General features: G+C 54.5%; 1 protein-coding gene across 4 annotated transcripts in view; it reads right to left on the bottom strand.

Annotated features, from left to right (window-relative positions):
- Positions 1-6561: 6561 nt before the first annotated feature.
- LMO1 (LIM domain only 1) overlaps positions 6562-18319 on the bottom strand; it is a 46891-nt gene continuing 35133 nt past the window's right edge. For all 4 annotated transcript variants that reach the window (XM_017500341.2, XM_017500340.2, XM_017500339.2 and 1 more), the window contains 3 exons: positions 12203-12416; positions 8904-9029; positions 6562-6983 (listed from right to left, as the gene is read on the bottom strand). In XM_017500341.2, coding sequence (XP_017355830.1) covers positions 6878-6983; positions 8904-9029; positions 12203-12416 — 446 coding nt within the window. In that variant the 3' untranslated portion in view covers positions 6562-6877. The remainder of the gene's footprint in view (positions 6984-8903; positions 9030-12202; positions 12417-18319) is intronic.

Below are 18319 nucleotides of genomic sequence, written 5' to 3'. Positions count from 1 at the left end.
GGTGGCCTGATGTCCCTGGACCAGGCACAAGGGGCTGTACTGCCACTTTGACTGATTTCAGGAACCCATAGCCCTGAGAGCCCAGGTGAGGCAAGGAGGGGCGTCTGCAGGACCCAGACAAAACAACACTTCCCTCAGCTGGTGCCTAATGGGCATGTCATTGGCAGCGGACAGGAGCCACCACACCTTGGCCTGTGATGCATAGCTAAGAGAAACCCACCTGCCTCGGCCCACCTCTGGACCGTAGGAGCCAGGAAGGTTCTAGGGGCCCCAAAGCTGAGCCTCAGCTCAGAGCTCCTCCCCTATTAGAACCAACCAGCCAGGCTGAAAGAGGCAAGGGCCGGAGAAAAGGAAAAGGAGAGATGGTCCTGCCAGTTCCCGACGTCCTGAGGCTCTTTGGGCATTGCATATTCCTGCTTTTACAGTGAATTGTTTTTCCCCAGAACCCTGCTGTGCTGAGTCTGCAGAGAAACCTGCTTTCTTAATGCATGCTCTATACAGGGCAGTCACTCCAAGCATCTAGAACAATCCCACTAGAATCCCCAGGAGAATCCTCAGAAGCCATGGATCCAGTCAATGTGTCCCAAGTTGGTGGCATTATAGGGCAGGGAGACTGGTGGTGGCAGCCAAGAACCCAAACCCAATTTCTTGGCATTTTAGGGAGTAATGCTTCTTATTAACTGGAAAACAAAGAAAGAGAAGCACTGAGCAGGTGTCAGGGCTGAGTGGAGTTTCCTTTCCTCCACCCACGGTGTGCCCAAGGAGGAGCCTTGGCTGGAATGCACAGGATGTAGGAGATGGAACCCTGGGCCAGGCTGAGGGCCAGGAGCCCAGGCTCCCAACCCAGGCTGGTTCCAGTGTGCCGCTGGCCATGACTTCCTCTCTGGGCCCCAGTTTCCCCAAAGTGAGCCCATAGGATATGATGATCTCCAAGGGTGGGCAAGAAACTCTCATCCCTGCTCACTCTTTCTGAATAGGCTTTCCTCCAGCTTCTCCCTGCCACTGGGCACTGTCTTTATACTGTTGCTGATCTTTTTGTTTATTGTCTGTCTCCCCCACTAGACTGTAAACCACACAGAGAATGACACTGCCCCCCTTGTTCACGGGTGTTTCCATCCCCTAGCCTCCAGCACTGTGCCTGGCGTGTAGCAGGCACCCGACTCATGTCTGTGACAGACTGATGGAGTAATGATACACTGAGGCCTGCCCCACCGATAAACCTCCGGCTGAGGCATGGGACAGGCTGCCCGCGCCGCCTCTGCTCAGCATCCGGAATTGCGCATTGCACAGCCAGGCCCGGTGCCGTGCTCATGCAGGATGTGCAGTGACGAACTAAGTGTTCGAGGACCCTTCACCTCTGTGGACCAAGCCCTCGCTAGGGCATGAGTTGTAGAGAGAAACGGGAGTGCAGAGGGGAAGAGGATCTGGGGGTTTATTTAGCGACGGATAAAATCCACTTCTGGACTCCAAGATCCAGCCACTGCCCGGAGTGGCCTCTAGGTGGCAGTTTCACACGGCAGTTACCTGCACGGGACTCCCGAGTCAGACCAGGCCTGAATTCCAGTCCCCATGCTATTGAATATGACTTAACTAGAATGGCTCTTTGAGCCTCAGTGTCTTCAACTGTAAAATGGGGATGATTCAACTGTAAAATGGAGATAGAGTTGCCAAGAGGCTTAAGTGGGTTGGGCATGTGTTTATGAAAGCCCGCCTTGTTTGTGTAGGCTGGATTTCCCCTGTTGGTGCCAGCACGCAGCGCCCCCTCCCGAGAGCTGGCAGATGCCCAGGAGCAGCCCGTGGTGGTGACGCAGGACGCTGCTGTAGTGGGCCAGGACTCCTGCCCACGAATTGAGCCCAGGCCTCAAGCCAGCAGGCCTAGTGCTAGTTGTATAAAGTGAAGGTTCCCAGCAGTGGTTACATGTTCTGGTGTTTGCCAGGAGCTGCTGCAGCTGTGATCATCTTCCATGTGATGGCTCATCTACCGCTGGGGGCAGCCTGAGGTGCGGGCACTATCATCAGCCCCCATTAAAGATGAGGAAAGTCGGCCGGGCGCTGTGGCTCACGCCTGTAATCCCAGCACTTTGGGAGGCTGAGGCGGAAGGATCACAAGGTCAAGAGATCAGGACCATCCTGACCAACATGGTAAAACCCTGTCTCTACTAAAAATACAAAAATTACCTGGACATGGTGGTGCGCGCCTGTAATCCTAGCTACTGGGGAGGCTGAGGCAGGAAAATTGCTTCAACCTGGGAGGTGGAGGTTGCAGTGAGCCGTGGTTGCGCCACTGCTCTTCAACCTGGGAGGTGGAGGTTGCAGTGAGCCGTGGTTGCGCCACTGCTCTCCAACCTGGCGACAGAGCAAGGCTCTGCCTCAAAAAAGAAAAAAAAAAAAAAGATGAGGAAAGTCCTTATGTGTAAGATGAAAGCTAAGTAGGCTGCCCCAGGTTGTGCAGCTGCCAAATGGTGGAGCTAAGATCTGAACTCACATCATCTGGTTCCTGGGCCTGTGCACATAACCATCATGCCATGCTGCCCTTTCCACTGCAGTGCCCTCACCCCACGCCTTCCTTGAAGTTAGATGCTTCTTCTGGGATGCTTTTCCCATTCCCTCCGTCCCTCTCTCCTCTCCTGCCCTTTGCCTCAATTCTTGCCATCTACCCCCCTCTGTTACCATCTCTCTCTCCCTCCACCACACCACATCCTATTCATTCTCATCTCTTCCTCTGTCCCTCTCTGCCTTAGTGCTCTGTCTCTGATCCCTGATCCCACCCAGTACCGATGGGCCGGGGGCTCGGGAATCAGAACAGCAGCCAAAGAAAGGGAGCCTGGGTAATGAGCCCTCTGGCCCCATGTCAGGAGAGCCCTTCAATTCCTCAAGTGCAGCAGGCAGACCCATGAGGACAACAAATGTGGCCCAGGAACTGCCTCAGTTTCCATACACCTTTGAGCACTGGAAGACAAAACTGGACTTGCTGGAACTTCAGGAAACCCCAGAGCTGCCCCTCCCCTCACCCCCACCCCAACAGGCTTCACTGTGCTCCCAGAGCAGATCCAGGTGGTAAGAGTCTGCAAGGAAAGCCCCAGGGAGGAGCCCCTGAACCAGCTCCTCTCTGGAATGTGGTGTCCTAGAGAAGGCCTGGGGACAACGGAAGTGCAGGCCCCAGCCCAGGTGCCACAGGCAGCCAATGGGCTCTGAGGGGCCCAGACTTTCTTGGCAAAGGCAATAAGCTCTGCAAAACCCAGCGCCAGGGGGACAGTCCGAGGACCTGGCTGTTTTTCCTGGTCTCAGAGCACATGAGCTCAGAGAGATGGGGTCTAGGCAGCACCCACAGGAAGTCTTGAGTGTTGTGTAGCCTGGGCATCTGAAGAGAGGGAGAAATGGGTGATTTGGGGAACCCTGGCACTCAGGAGACTTCCCATCAACTCTCATGAAGGAGAAGGACGCTGCCCTAGAATAAAAATCCTGGCCATGAATGGTCTCTGACAGCTTTAAGGGAAAGAGCAATGGCCTCCTTGTACAGATGAGATCTCCCAGGTAGGAATGTCATGTGGATCCTGCCTGTGGCCTCCCATGTCTTATGACGCTCTGGGAGCAGGCCCAGGAGGAGACAGTATTCACAGGAGATTCCATGATGGGCTCTGCAGCAGTGTTAAGATTGGAATCAAACTTCTTTCCAAACACGGGCTGTGCAGTCCAGCTTTAGGCCAAGGAGTGGGAGCATAAGCAGGTGCCGTATTTCATGGGCCCCAGGCTCTCCTATTAGGGTATCTCTGACCCCAGACCACCAAGGAAGGCAGGGAGCGGGGATGAGGTCCCAAGATCTGGCTGGGGGAAGGGGAGATTTGTGCACACTGTGTTCAATGCTGGCTTACGTTCCCCACCGCCCACATGCCGCAGGCTGAGGTGCGAGCTGCCGCAGCTTCTAACAGTTCACACTCGGCTCTCCCTCCCCGCACCAGTCATCTGTGGTGGGCTGCAGCCTCCAAGGAGAGCCACGCCCAGACAATTCATGCCCTGCATTTAACCAAGTTTCTCTTATGCAGTGACTGGGGAGGAATTCAGGCTTCTCCTGTGTCACCTCTGGGTGCTGCGAGTCCTTTCCAGGTGCATAGTCCCCAGACCTTGGTAGCCATTCCTGCCCCACCCCAATCACTCTGTGATAGAGTAAGCTGCCCCTCTACCCTCCTATTTCACACTTGCTGAGATGAGGTCCATGTGGCCTCTTCTTGGGGGTATCTGTGGACTGATACTGGACTTTCTGGGTGAGGGTCTCCTACTCAGGATCTCATAATGTCCACGATGCTGACTGTAGCTCACATAAGCACAGCACTTCACAGTGTAGATCTGGGGCCTGTGGCTGACCTGGGAATCAGATCATCCCCATTTCCCAGATGAGGATGTTGAGAGAGCAACACTTGGGTCCATGACACCGAACTTGGCAAATTCCATGCCACATTGAGCTGGGGAAGCCCCTTGACAAGGTCTGGGGTGAGCAGGGTGGGGCTGGGGTCTTCTTGGAAGGCCAGCTGTGTTCCTGGGGGCTTGCAAACCCCGCCTGCCTGAGTTTGACTCTGTCTCATTGTGAGTGAATTAATTGTTGTGCAACCTAGACTGGTGAGACAAGTTAATTACATAATTACTGCAAAATGACATGTTATTTCATGGCTGCAATATGGTAACTCTGTTGGAAACAATTGTAATTGCCCAGAAACTGCATTCGAGTGGCTCCGTTATCTCTCGATAACCATGTAATTAACTTGTGTTATAACTTTATCTGCAGCAAACCCTGAAGTTAAAAGTTGGGGCCCTTGGGTTGGGCACAGCCATCCTAGACGGAAGAGCCCAGGGAGACTCTAGCACTGGGGGCTCTGCTACAATGCAGGAAAATCATTTGCTTTTTCATGTTGAGCAAGAAAATTCCTCCTTATCAACTCCAGCCCTCTGTCTCTCCTCACTCAAGCTCCTCCACAATCCCATGTGCTCACGTACAGACGGCTCCCAGTTCACTGTCCCCTCAGACCCTGTCTCCCACAAACACGCGCTGCGGCCAGATCCCCTGGCTGTCACCTCTCTTCTCACACATACAGTTGAGAATTCCTGCCCCATGATCCTTGGCCCTAGCAATCCCTTTTCACAAACTGGGCCAATGACCACAAAGCCACAACTTACAGAGGAAGCCTCCTGCAAGCATCCAGGAGGGCCCAGCCATCCCTCCACTTTCAAGTGGAGGAGCAGGCCTGGGGAGGGTGAGGTGGGCATTCAGCCCAGCCCAGCCCATTCCCTGCTCAGGAGCAGGCAGGGCTTGAGGCAGTAGCCTGGCTGGGCTGTGGCTAGGGTGGAAATGCAGCCGGGAAGGAGAAGCGTGTGGTTTGGTGGTGGGGGAGCCCATCCGTGGGACTTTTTCTATCCAGGCTGGGGACTCAAGCAGCCTCTCTTTTTTTCATATTGCCCAGTGAGATAGTACCTTTACAGTTCCAGGCTTTGTGCTTGGCACTGTGGCTGCAGCCAAGACCAGGACAGCATCCCTGCTGCCTTGAGTGAATCTAACTCAGCTGGGGAGGTGGAAAACGCCCAGCTGTGTCTGCCTGTCTGCTGCAGCTCTGGCTGCAGCTGAGTGATGGGGCTTGCCCGCCTCCACCTCGCCCGCCTGTTTCTGCCTGCACTCTTGTCTACTTGTGTGTCCGTCCTTCCTGCCTGCAGCCCATGTCTCTGTCTGACCATATGTCCACTCACTTGTCCATATCCGACTCTTAAGTCGTCATAAGTGGCCTTGTGCTCCCCAGAGGAAACTGGCCTGTTCCAGGTCTCCGCACAGCATTCTGTCCTCACCACGACATGCTTTGTTTTCCTGGCTTTCCCTGCAACCTGGCTTCTGCTTTCCACCCCCACAGCAAGCTCCGCAAGGGCAGGAACAGCGTCTGATCTATGATTCATCCTCACATCTGATTTGCTGCAGGTCACCCCCGCTTGCAGCATGGGATTGAGACACGGTGTCTGTTGAAGTTTGCTGACTGAATAAACGGATGCCTCCAGACTCTGTTAGCTGAGCTGAAAGGAAACAGGACTTTTCTTGCCTGCTCAGAAGAGCAGGAAGCTGGGCCCCAGCTGCTGGGCAGAGACACAGGTTGCTGTCTGACACCCTGAAAAGGAAGAGAGGTTTCAGCACAGTGCTCCCATGGCAGGGGACACAAGATTTGCAGTCCTCCTGGGGAAAAGGCCAGAGCTGGGTCCCTATCTGTGTAGTCAGTCTGAGGTCTCAACGGAGGGGATGGAACACAGGGTATGGAAGGCTTCATCTTGCTCCTCTTCTCAGGGACCTACTCAGGGCCAGGGTGTGTGCTCTCCAAGAGGGATGATACCCCAGGTCTCACCTCTGGCTGGGGCTGAGGGCTCTGTGTTGTCCCCTTCCTCCCAACTTCTTCCCCTAAAGCCAACCTGTTGCTCCCCTGCCCAGCAACAGCGTATGCTGGAGGCCCCACCCTGCTCTGTGCCCTGCCCTTGAGAGGCAGAGGGGAGGAGGCTCCAGGTCTGTGTCAGTCACGTGAACAACGCAGAGTAACCTCCCCGGAAACATTCATAAGTTTAATCCACGCCAGTAATAAAATCGCATTACATTTCTCATAAAATAAATGTTCCCATTTATATACAGAAGACAGACTGTACAGGCCCAGCCTGGCCCCAGGAGGGGTCACACACAGACGGGCGGCGGTGGAGGAGGAAGGGCCATCCCTCCCATCAAGGACGGAGAAGTTCTAATGCAGCAGGAGAGTGGCTGGCCAGCCTGCACTGGTAGAGTAACTGGCCGGCCGGCCAGGCAGGTGGGCAGGTGGGCAGATGAGCGGACAGAGAGACGGGCTTGGAGGCCAGGCGCCAGGCGTTACTGAACTTGGGATTCAAAGGTGCCATTGAGCTGCCCCTCCTCATAGTCCATCTGACACAAGATCATGTTGTTCTTCAGGAAGAATTTGTCTCCCACACAAAATCTGGAAAATCCAAGCAAGAGAGAGAAGCCATGGGGTTGGGGGGTCCCAGTGGGTAAGAGGGGGCTACAGACAGAAGCCAGCATGGCCCAGGAGGTGGGCTATGTGGGAGGTGGTGGGGGAGTTTGTTCCTTGAACCTTCCAGAGGGGACAGATAAAAGTCCCTATAGCACACCTGGGCAATTCCCCTGGGCCACCGCCACCCTTGGCCAGGCCCTGCAGCCTGGGGTAACAGGACAGACAGATGGTTGAGCCTGGGCCACAGGCCTTCCACAGTCAGGTCTCCTGTGGAGGTGAGTGTGGGGTTGGGGGGTGGTGGAGAGGTACAGGAACAGCCTACCCCAATCCCAGAGAGGGAGAAAGGGAAAGATAGACAAACAGAAAAAGAGCAAGAGGGGAGAGAGATGAGAAAGGCAGAGATGGGCAAGGAGGGAGGGATACGATGGCTGCTTTTCCATCCCTCTATCTCTCTCCCCAGTTTAAGAGGATGGCTCAGTACAGGACATTCTTCCTCTAAACAAAATCGGTGGTTACCTGGAGCATCCTTCTAGGAGGTGACCCTGTTCCACTATCTCCTCTCCTACCTAAGGAAGGCCCTTCTTTGGTCTCCTAGTCCTCCCTAAGTACTGGAAGATTCCAGTCCTTTCCCCAAAGATGTCCCCAGGGTGGGTGAAGCCTTTAGTGAGACCCCAAGATCACTGGCCTAGTTCCAGCAGATCCCAGTCCAACCGCCAGGTGGCGCTGTAAGTTCACTGAGCCCTCCTAGCGGCAGGTCTGGCCAAGGTCCCCAGCCAGACCAGCGTTCCCTGTAGGTCCCTCTGAACCTCACTTCCTACCTGACCTGGGGGCTCCTGAGAAAAGCACCTGCCTTCTGGTGCTAGGCCCCCCAGAGCCTCCCACAGGGCTAGGGCACAGAGTTGGGGCCAAGAGATCAGAAAAGAGGCTGGCCTGGAACCAGAATCGTAAGGGTGGGGTCAGGAGAGAGTGGCCACTCCCTGAGGGGACTTTGCCCTCCAGATTTGGGAACCCCTTCTCACTGGAACATATATGCACACATATACACATACTACACACTGGATACAGGGGCATGAGGATACATTATCCCATGCACATGCACATTTAAAACATGTATACAGGCCAGCGGCAGTGGCTCACACCTGGAATCCCAGCCCTTTGGGAGGCTGAGCAAGCGGATCACCTGAGGTCAAGAGTTTGAGACCAGCCTGGCCAACATGGTGAAACCCCATCTCTACTAAAAATCTAAAAAAAAATTAGCTGGGTGTGGTGGCACGTGCCTGTTGTCCAAGCTACTCAGGAGGCTGAGGCAGGAAAATCACTTGAACCCAGGTAGTGGAGGCTGCCATAGGCTGAGATTCTGAAATCATGCCACTGCATTCCAGCCTGGGCCACAGAATGAGACTATCTCAAAAATAAAATAAAACATGTATACACATGTATACTCACCTCATGATGCACACACATTGCACAAACATACACACACACCCCCATTTAAAAACACATGTATACCTGCATATCACAGACATTAGAAAACATGTGTACAACTGCCTATTAATTCCATCATGCACATGTGCCCACTTGCACCTAACATTTATAAATACACATGCATGCACATGCATGCTCACTATGCATACACAGTAAACTTAGGCACACCTCCATTACATTCACACAAAAATGTGCCACACACATGTGCACATCCAGTATTCGAGTGCACACATTTGGCTACTGAGCTTACACACACATAAAGCACATAAAGCACATGCATGCTCATAACCTGCACACAGCGCCACATACACACACGCAAGCTGCCTTTGCATGCACGTCCCCACTGTGCTCCTGGCCCATCTCAGCAGGCCTCAGGCTGGCGTCTCGGGAGTGTGTTGGGTCTGCCAGTCCAGCACTGACCTCTGGTTGCAGAGCTGGCAGGCAAAGCAGTCGAGGTGATACACATTGTCCCGGGCCCGCATCACCATCTCGAAGGCTGGGATCAGCTTGCTGCAAGCAGCACAGTTCCCTGTGGTGCCAAAGAGCCTGCCGAGGAAAGGACACACAGGTCTCAGCAGCATTCTGGCGAACTGGGTGGGCAGGGGAAAGGAGTTGCCTCCATCCAGCGTCCTTCCCATCCTCCAACTTGTGGGCTCAGCAGGTGGGCTCATGAAAGGGGGTAAGAGCACTGAGGGCAGCATCTATATTCTGCCCAGAGATCTGGCTTCCAAGAAATCGGCATATCCCCCTCCAGGGAGGGTGTGTAGGTGGTCAGGAGTTGGCTGTCACTGCCCATCCCAAGGCCCCCTCCCAGGCTCCCACAAGCGTCCTCAAGCCCTGGAGCCACCAAGAGAATCCCAGGTTGGGCCTTGAACAAGGGCTCCAGACCCACACAAGCCTAAATTTCAGGGACAGATGGTGGATCTTGGGCTGTGTGTCCTCAGGCAAGTCAGTGAGTCTCTCTGAGCCTCATTTACCTCATCTGTCAAAGTCTGAAACACACCTTTCATGGGGTGCTTGTGAAACCCCTTGTAAATTCTGTCACAGCTCACTAAGCAACCACCTAGGTAGTGTTCACTATGTGTCAGCCACTGTTCTAAGATCTTTACAAAGATTAACTCTTAATCCCCACAACAAACCTAGCAGGTGATACTATTATTATTCCCCATTTTAAAGGTTTAAAAAACGAGTCACAGAGAGAACAGCTTGTACAAGGCCTTGCTCCAGAAGCCGTGCTCTAACACTGTGTGATGTTTTTCCTACTGTTAACATTACAGTGTTTTTTATTTTATTTTTTTAAATAGAGACGGGGGTCTCACTATGTTGGCCAGGCTGTTCTCGAACTCCTGGCCTCAAGTGATCTTCTTGCTACGACCTCCCAAAGTCCTGGGACTACAAGCGTGAGCCACTGTGCCCTGCCAAAATTAGTGTTTTATTAGATCATTTTTCCATGACAAACTCACTGTGTCACTTGCCTAAATCCCTTTTTTTCCTTTCTCTGAACCTCAGTTTATCCTTCTATAAAATAGGGATGGATGATCGTATTCAAAGATGCTGTAAAACAGAACTGATGCCCAAAGGAAGCTCCAAGGACATCTGGCACAGATGCCTCTTTGAGGCAGGCATCCCTCCTCTTAGCTGCTGGCTCTAAAGCTCCAGGGACAGGGAGTTTACTCTGTCCCCATGCAGGCCAACCCTTGGCTGGATGTCCCAATGGTCTGAGCCACCCCAGCTCCTCCTTGCTTCTTTCCTGCACAGGGATGGAGCAAGCCCCAAGTGAGGCAAGGAGGCTGAGAAGTGGGTGGGAGGCTCCTCTAATCCCCGATTTGTCCAGCTCAAGCTCAGGTGCCTGCAGATGAACTTGGCTCTGTTATTCATCAGCTTGAGCTGCCTGGTGGCTCAGATTAAGGCAGACAAAGGCTGGGCCACAGCATCTGCTTGCCAAGAGGGGCTTTTCTTGCCATCAGCCCAATGAATAGGGCTGCAGAGGGTGCAGGCTCTGGGCAGCCATTCTCCAGGGCTGAGCAGCTCAAGGAAGCCATGCTCCCATCCCAGCCCACTGGCCTCACTGGCCCTACTGTCACTCCTTGCCTCTGCCAAGCAAAAAAAAATTACCTTCTGTCCCTAGTAGCTGCTAGGGCCCTGGATGCTTGTGGGTACGTTTTCCTGACAATTGCCTCCTGCACTGTGGAACTCCCCCTCCAAGTCCTGTGGAACCATCCGATGGTCTGCCATGTCGTCCTACCCTGGAAGGCTTGTTCCCAGGTGATGCCGTAAACCTCCAGACATGGAGGCCCCTTCTAGGTCCTCGAGGGGTGAATTCCCAGGAACATTCTTTTCTTTTCTTTTTTTTCTGAGACAGGGTCTCACTCTGTCACCCAAACTGGAGTGCAGTGGCACGATCACAGCTCACTGCAGCCTCAAATTCCTGGGCTCAAGCAATCCTCCCACCTCAGCCTCCTGAGTAGCTGGGATTATAGGTGTGCAGCTATTACACCTGGCTTTTTTTTTTTTTTTTGTAGAAATGGGGTTTCACCATGTTGCCCAGGGTTGGTCTCAAACCTCTGAGCTCAAGTGATCTGCCCACCTCGGCCTCTCAAAGTGCTGGAATTATAGGCATGAGCCACCACGCCTAGCCTGAACATTCTTCCTTAACCCCTGCTCCTGGCTTTAGCCTCTCCCCTCCAGCCCTGGCCAGGAGCACCAAGTCACAGATCCTGTTTTACTGCATCACTTCTAAATGCGGGTGTTAAAGAGAAGGTGCAGGCAGGTCAAAGGATCTTTGGGGAAGTGGAGGAGCTTCCACTGATAACCTCCCTTTCGCAACATGCCCAGACATGGGCAGAGAGAGCCCCATGAAGCCCTTGACCTGACCTGTTAATTAATGCGATGGGCCCTCCTTCCCCACAAGCCCAGCCACCATCCAGCAGCCTGCGACAGAGCCAAATGCAGGTGCTGGGTCTCAGCCAAGGCCCTGCTTTGTGGCCTCCTTCCAGCCTTGCCGATGTCATAAATGGCCTCAGGGAGGGTTAATTGGGGGAGGCGGCCTCAGGGAATAGGATCCAGGTTGTGAGGAGGGTGAGTGAGAGCTTAGAGGAATGCAAGGCAGGGAAGTCTCGTTCTTTCACCCTTCATGGGGGTGGGGAGTAGTCAACTGAGGCTGGGAGAAGGTTAGGAGTCAAAGGCTCAGAGCCAGTTCCAACCCAGGTCTTCAAGCTCCGGCAGCAGTGGCCTTGCTCCTAGGATATGGCTACCTGCCAGGATCTCTGGGCAAATGGATGCCTGCTCCCAAGGACCACCTGGAAAGGAAGGTTGGGCACTGGGAGATGGGTCAGAAGGAGACTCCATCAGCGAGGAGGGGCCCAGGGAAGTCAGAGTTTCCAACCTGCTTCTCAAAGCCCCCTGAGGTATCCCCTCCCAGATTCCAAAACAGGTGGGTCAGAAGCACCTGGCCAAGGCAGAGGCAGAGGCAGGCTGGGCCTCAGGAAGCTTAACTCAGGGGCCCAGGGTTACAAATGCCTGCCCTGGACCTGTGATGAGCACTGAGTCCAAGGATGTAGAGACCTGGCCTGCCCTCAGGCGACTTCTCAGACAGCTGGGGCAAGCAGCGCAGGGGCAGGACATTCAAGAATGAGGCACACACAGGGTACTGGGTTGTCACACTGGGGCTGAGGACGGGGGCTTTCTGAGCAGGATGAGGGCTGGCCGGGGGGGCCCACCTCAGGTAGTCGCGTCGGCACAGGATGAGGTTGGCCTTGGTGTAGAGGGTGGAGCCCACCTCGCCCAGGCGGCAGTCGCAGCAGGCACACTTGAGGCAGTCTTCGTGCCAGTACTTGTCCAACGCCTTCAGCAGGTAGCGGTCCTTGATCTTGCGGTTACAGCCTGCACAGCCCTTCTGCTTCCCTTTGGGCTGGACGGAGAGCATCGGCACACCTGCAGATGGACAGACAGACAGCAATGCCGGATGGGCCCCGTAGCTCTAGGCCTCAAGCAATATCTCCCAAGAATGGGGAGCTCACTGCTTTCTGCTGCCTCCTCTAGGTTTGGGGCTCCCAGGAGCCCTTACTTTCTCCCCAGTAACCTCCTCCCCTGGCTCTGGGCCCTGCCCTTTGGGCTGCATGGCACAGCCTGTTCCCCTGGCCCTGTGAAGGTCCCTCCAGAGGCCGCTCTGCTCAAAAGCACACACAGACCCCAGGTCTGGCCTCCCTGAGCTGTTCCTCCCCGCCCGGGCCTCTATCCCCTGTTCAGTCTGATCCAGAGTAAGCCTCCCCTTCCAAGGCCACCATCACATCAGCTCTTCCAGCAATGAGCCTAGGAAGTGTGGTCTCCTCAGGCCCATGAGGTCCACTAGAACCCCCAGATCTTTTTGCCAACTTGTCTTGCTCAAACTGATAGGCTACAGCCTCTTGTTCTAGCCATGTAGAACTGTGGTGGCATCACGAAGGAAGTGAGATGCCCCTGGAACACTCCCAGGAGGGGACAGCGGCTCTGGGGGTCCTGGCAGGTAAGAGGAGGCAGCTGGCAGGGCCTGGTCAGGGCTCCCCTTGGGGGCGCTTCAGGCGGTGTCACACCTCACCCATCTGGCTTGGGGGAGGGCAGACTCTGAGCCTCTGGATCCTCCCTCATTTTACCAGGATTAGGATCTCTCAGGCATCAGCCCCTCCCAGGGCCCATACCGGCTTTCCAACATGCATGCAAGCCCCAAGCACAAAGGGCAGGAACCCAGCATGAGGTTTACCACGGGGCACAGCCTCCCGTCTCGCAGGCAAGCACATGTGCTCATACACGCCCCTCACACGCAGGCACGATGTGCAGGTGTGGGCACGAAGCGACAGAGGCACAGGCTCCCAGTCCCTCCTCCTGGGACCACAGTGACAGTTGAGAAGATGGGGAAAGATGTACAGTAGCCTGGACATCCACGTGGCCCCGTGAGGCTTGGAGGGAGGTGCAGAGAGCCTCGGAAGCCCTGCTCTGTGACTTTGCAGGGCGGGAGCCTGTGGGAGTTGCCTGAGAACCGTTGTGAAGACAGGGAGGTTGTACATGCTCTGTCCCTGACTCAGGTGCAGCTGGATGTGGGAGTGGGCTCCAGGCCGGCACCTCCGGCTTTCCAACACTCCCCCGGAGTCTGTCCTCCCACTGGCCCCATCCTCTCCAAAGGACCCTCGCTCTCTCCAGGGCTCTGGCCTTCCTCCCATCCCCTGGTGTCCCTCCCAATCCCCGCCCTCCTCACTGCCCCCAGCCTACAGTCTGAGCAGTTAGGCCGCTTCTCTTCCTTTTGCTTCCCTCCTCCTCGGGCATCAGGGGAGAACCAACCACAAGACGGCTTGGTATCAGAATCCACAGATGTAAGGTCAGAAGAGCCCTCAGAGTTCTTCCAGTCAAATGCTCTCATTCTACAGATGGGGAAACTGAGGCTCAGACAGTTACAGGGGCTTGAGTCAGCACTGGTCAAGGCGCCCCAGGGCTCCTTCCCGTCTCCTGTGCTCGCTCTCAGCCCAGCTGCCTCCTCAGTCTTCTCCTGGACAGGTGAGGCTGGGGAGCAGGCACCCACCCACAGGCTGCAAGGCGCAGGGCCAGTAGGCCCCCTCCTCCTCCTCCCTCCAGTCCCCAAAGGGCCTGTCTGTTAGCTGGGAAGTTTGCTGCCTAATTTCCTTAAAGCAGCTCTAAAGGTTAATTGGTCTGAGAGTGGGATGGGGCACAGGATGACTGTTCTCAGGCTTCCTGTCTTCTCCGGCAGGGCCCAGCCCGGCATAGAGCTCTGCGAGAGCCCAAGGAGGGCAGCTGGGGAGAAGGTACCCCCGAGAGCTGAACAAATCCTGGCCTACAGGGAGGTGTGGGGAAATGGGGGAGGGGTTAAAATAGCTGATGGGGAAATGAGGGGGCTCCCAGGGTAGGACCTGGACCAGGGTAGGGCCAGGGTAGGGCTCCAAGGGCAAGACCTCATCCCTAGGCCCTGTGCAGGGATCGTGCCGCCAGCAGAGATACACATTCAAAAACCAACTTGGAAAATGCCGGACCAGGCCATTAATACAGCCCCTAGGAGGCTGATGTTCCTTTGCTCAGCCAGGCTCGCCATAGGCCTGGCTCCCCTCCCAGTGGCCCTGAGCCACTCCCAGGGCCCTACACTTGGGCTGTTACCAGAAGGTGGGTAAATGGCTGGAGCATCTGTACTTGAGATACCCTAGCTCTCTAAATTATAGCCCACAATGAGGGAGACCATGAGAGACCCCAGCACTTGAAGCACCTGCCCCACCCTCTCTTCCATCTGCCCTGGCTCTTGGACAAGCCAGTCTTCCAAGCTGGGCCCCAAGTATGTTTTCCTGGCTCCCGTGGGTCTGTGAACTACAGCACTAGCCCACAATCTCTCTACTGGAGAGATGGGGCATCTAGAGGACCCTGCGGAGCCATGAGGGACGAAGCCGCCAGCTGCCTCAGGCCCCTCCCCGCTGCACATGCCCAGGCTGGCCCTGCACAGGCAGGTTACCTTAAGACCTGGACACCCCTCTTCTGGATTGCCGAACTGATTGCTGGGCTCTGGAGAACTCTTAAAGAAGCCACACAAGCAGGCTGGGCGCAGTGGCTCAGGCCTATGATCCCAGCACTTTGGGAGGTCGAGGTAGGTGGATCACGAGGTCAGGAGTTCGAGACCAGCCTGAACAACATGGAGAAACCCCATCTCTACTAAAAATACAAAAAATTAGCCGGGTGTGGTGGCAGGTGCCTGTAATCCCCGCTACTCTTAGGGAGGCTGAGGCAGGAGAATCACTTGAACCCGGGAGGCGGAGCTTGCGGTGAGCCAAGATAGTGCCATTGCATTCCAGTCTGGGCAACGAGAGCAAAACTCCATCTCAAAAAAAAAAAAAGAAGCCATACAGTTTCCGCCAGTGTCCCAGGTCCACTGAGACACGAAACACCAGGGTCAGCCTGGTGGAGGAGGCCCCAGAATGTCTAGAGACCCTTGGGTCTAGAGACCTCCCGGTGAGAAAGGCTGGTGTCCTGGGGGAAGCCTGAGCCATGGCAGCCCCGTAGGATGGGGCTGGGACCAGACTGCAGGTTTGCAGTGCTGAGGCTGTGGGTCCAGAGCATAACCCCCTAGTCTCTCTGGGCCTAAGTTCCTTCATCTGTCCATAAGAAACATTTAAGCAATCCCTTGCTGCTCACAGGAGATCTGGGGGTCAAACAAAACAGTGGAGACACCCTTCCTCATGGGACACCCATGCTGTGTCTGCTCTCACCGGCTGGCCACGGAGACTTAAAACACTCCCGGAAAGGGGGAGGGGCTCTGCAGTCCACTCCCCAGATGGAGGGATAAGCTCCCCACAGGGTCTGGGCCCTCCCTCCTGCACTGCCTCCCCTGATTCCCACCTAGCCCCCCAGCCAGTCCGCCAGCCTGCCCCCTGCAGACACCTCTTCCCTCCCTCCTTCCCCAGCCTGGCTCTGGGACCTGAGCCTCGGGCCATGCACTTTCCATTAAGGAGATAGCATCCCTTTGCTGAAGTCCATTTGGGATCCATTTTAGTGTTATCTAAAAATCAAATCTACGTGGTAATCCTTTTAATGTACTCCCGACTTTAGAAAAAAACCGCTTTGCGCTCCTTCAGGAAAGGTTTTAAAGCATTACCCAGTAATTACTACTCACCCATGAAAACACTGATATTTTACAATGGCTGATGTTTGCACCGACGCGCACGCCTGGGCACACACTCAGATGCATGTGCTGCGCCCAGCAGAATAAACCAGCCCACTCGACTCGGGGTCACCCCTAAGTCTCAGGATGTGGGGGGAATGACATTTGAGGGGAGACAGGCTGAACTCCAACCCCTGCCTCTAGCAGGAGGCAGGGCAGCTGGAGGAAGGAGGCAGCCAGGCTCAGAGAGAAGCCTCCCAGTCTGACTCATCTGGCTGCCAGACACTCACCCTCAGCTCCTTAATCTGGGAAAGAGCCAGACAGTCCAGGTGACAGGGAGGGATTGCTAGAGGTCATCCCGCCCCTCCCACTCTCTCCCTCCAGCCGGGAGGAGAAACGCCCTGGTCTTCACATGGACCCCAGATTAGTCCACTGGGCCAGACCCAAGTCCCCACTGACTCTTGCCCACCTGTCCCAGCCTAGCTGCCCCTCAGCTCCAGCACGTGGACTTTCCCAAACTGCCAAGCCCACAGGCTCCTACTCCGGCTTGGATGGCAGCCTGGGGGATGCCTACCCCAGTGAGCTCCTCCAAGGCCAGTCTTCCAGCCCAGAATGTCGACCTCACCCAGCCCCAGGTCACTCCAGGCCCTACCCTGTGGATCCCCTGCTGGGAGCTACTGTGGCCACCCCCTGGCAACTCCACTGGTCATCTGCGGCCCCTGCCACACACCAGTGTGTCCTGCTGGGCACTGCTGGCCCTGCTCCCTGCAGGATCCTGGAACACAGCTCCTCTCCCTCCCACAAATGGATCTTGTTTGCTTCTGTCTTGGGCCTTCACTCTGCTACTGCTCCAGGAAGAAACACCTTTGTCCTGCCCATCCCTACTCTCCCCAAAAGGTCAGAGTCAAGAGCAGGGCTGAAATTAAGAGTTCAGACCTTGAAATCACAGAGCCTAGTTTCAAGTCTGGGAAGTACTGCATGGCGCTGGGGGCCTGGATTAAAGCCCCACCTTCCGGCTTTAATGTGTGTACTGGGGGTGTGTGCTAGGGGCCACAGTGGTCTCTTTCCACTCAGAGTGTGCTAAGGATAGAATGAGGTTATGCGAATCAGGCCCAGAGCGCAGTGAACAGGAGCTGATAGTAGTGTTAGCACTCACCCCGGATCCCATCCCTGCTCGGACACTTGCTTTTTCTTTTTATTATACTTTAAATTCTAGGGTACATGTGCAGATTGTGCACGATTGTTAGATAGGTATACACATGCCATGGTGGTTTGCTGCCTCCATCCCCCCATCATCTACATTAGGTATTTCTCCTAATCTTTTTCTTTTTTTTCCCTGAGACGGAGTCTTGCTCTGTTGCCAGGCTGGAGCACAGTGGCACAGTCTCAGCTCACTGCAACCTCCGCCTCCCAGGTTCAAGCGATCCTTCCGCCTCAGCCTCCCAAGTAGCTGGGACTACAGGCACACGCCACCACACCCGGCTTATTTTTGCATTTTTAGTAGAAACGGGGTTTCACCATGTTGGCTAGGATGGTCTCTATCTCTTGACCTCGTGATCTGCCTGCCTCGGCCTCCCAAAGTGCTGGGATTACGGGTGTGAGCCACCATGCCCGGCCCTAATCTTTTTAACTTTTTGTCTCTTGACATAATTTCAAACTTTCACAACACTTGCAGGAATAGTAGAAACAATTCCTGTAAGCCCTTCACCCAGATTCATTACATATACCATTTTATCACATTTGATTTCTCCTCCATCTTTCTACCTACCTATTACCTACCTACTTCCCTATAATTATTTTCCTAAATCATTTGAGAGTTGGTTTCAAAAAGGAAGCCTCTAGACCTCCAAATACTTTTGATTTGCAGATGCTTTGCTGAAAACAGGGACATGCTCTTACATAACCACAGTATAATAATCAAAACCAGAAAATTGTCATTGACATTATTATCCAATCTATGGACCTCATTCAGATTTTACCATTCCTTCAAAAATATCTTTTATGGAAAAATCCTGGGCCATGCATCGCATTCAGTTGTCGAGTTTAGTTCACTTACACCTGGAAGAATTCCTGAACCCTTCCTTGTGTTTCAAGGAGATGGCATTTTTGAAGAGTACAGGCCAGTCATTTCATGGAATCTCTCTCAACATGTGTTTGTCTGACGCTTTTGGACTGCATGACCTTAGACTTTTTTTTTTTTTTTTTTTTT

The sequence above is a fragment of the Cebus imitator genome, unplaced genomic scaffold, assembly GCF_001604975.1.
Source record: "Cebus imitator isolate Cc_AM_T3 unplaced genomic scaffold, Cebus_imitator-1.0 Scaffold265, whole genome shotgun sequence".
NCBI classification, from domain to species: domain Eukaryota; kingdom Metazoa; phylum Chordata; class Mammalia; order Primates; family Cebidae; genus Cebus; species Cebus imitator.
The sequence above is the reverse complement of the archived record's forward strand: the minus strand, read 5'-3'. Positions and strand labels throughout refer to the sequence as shown.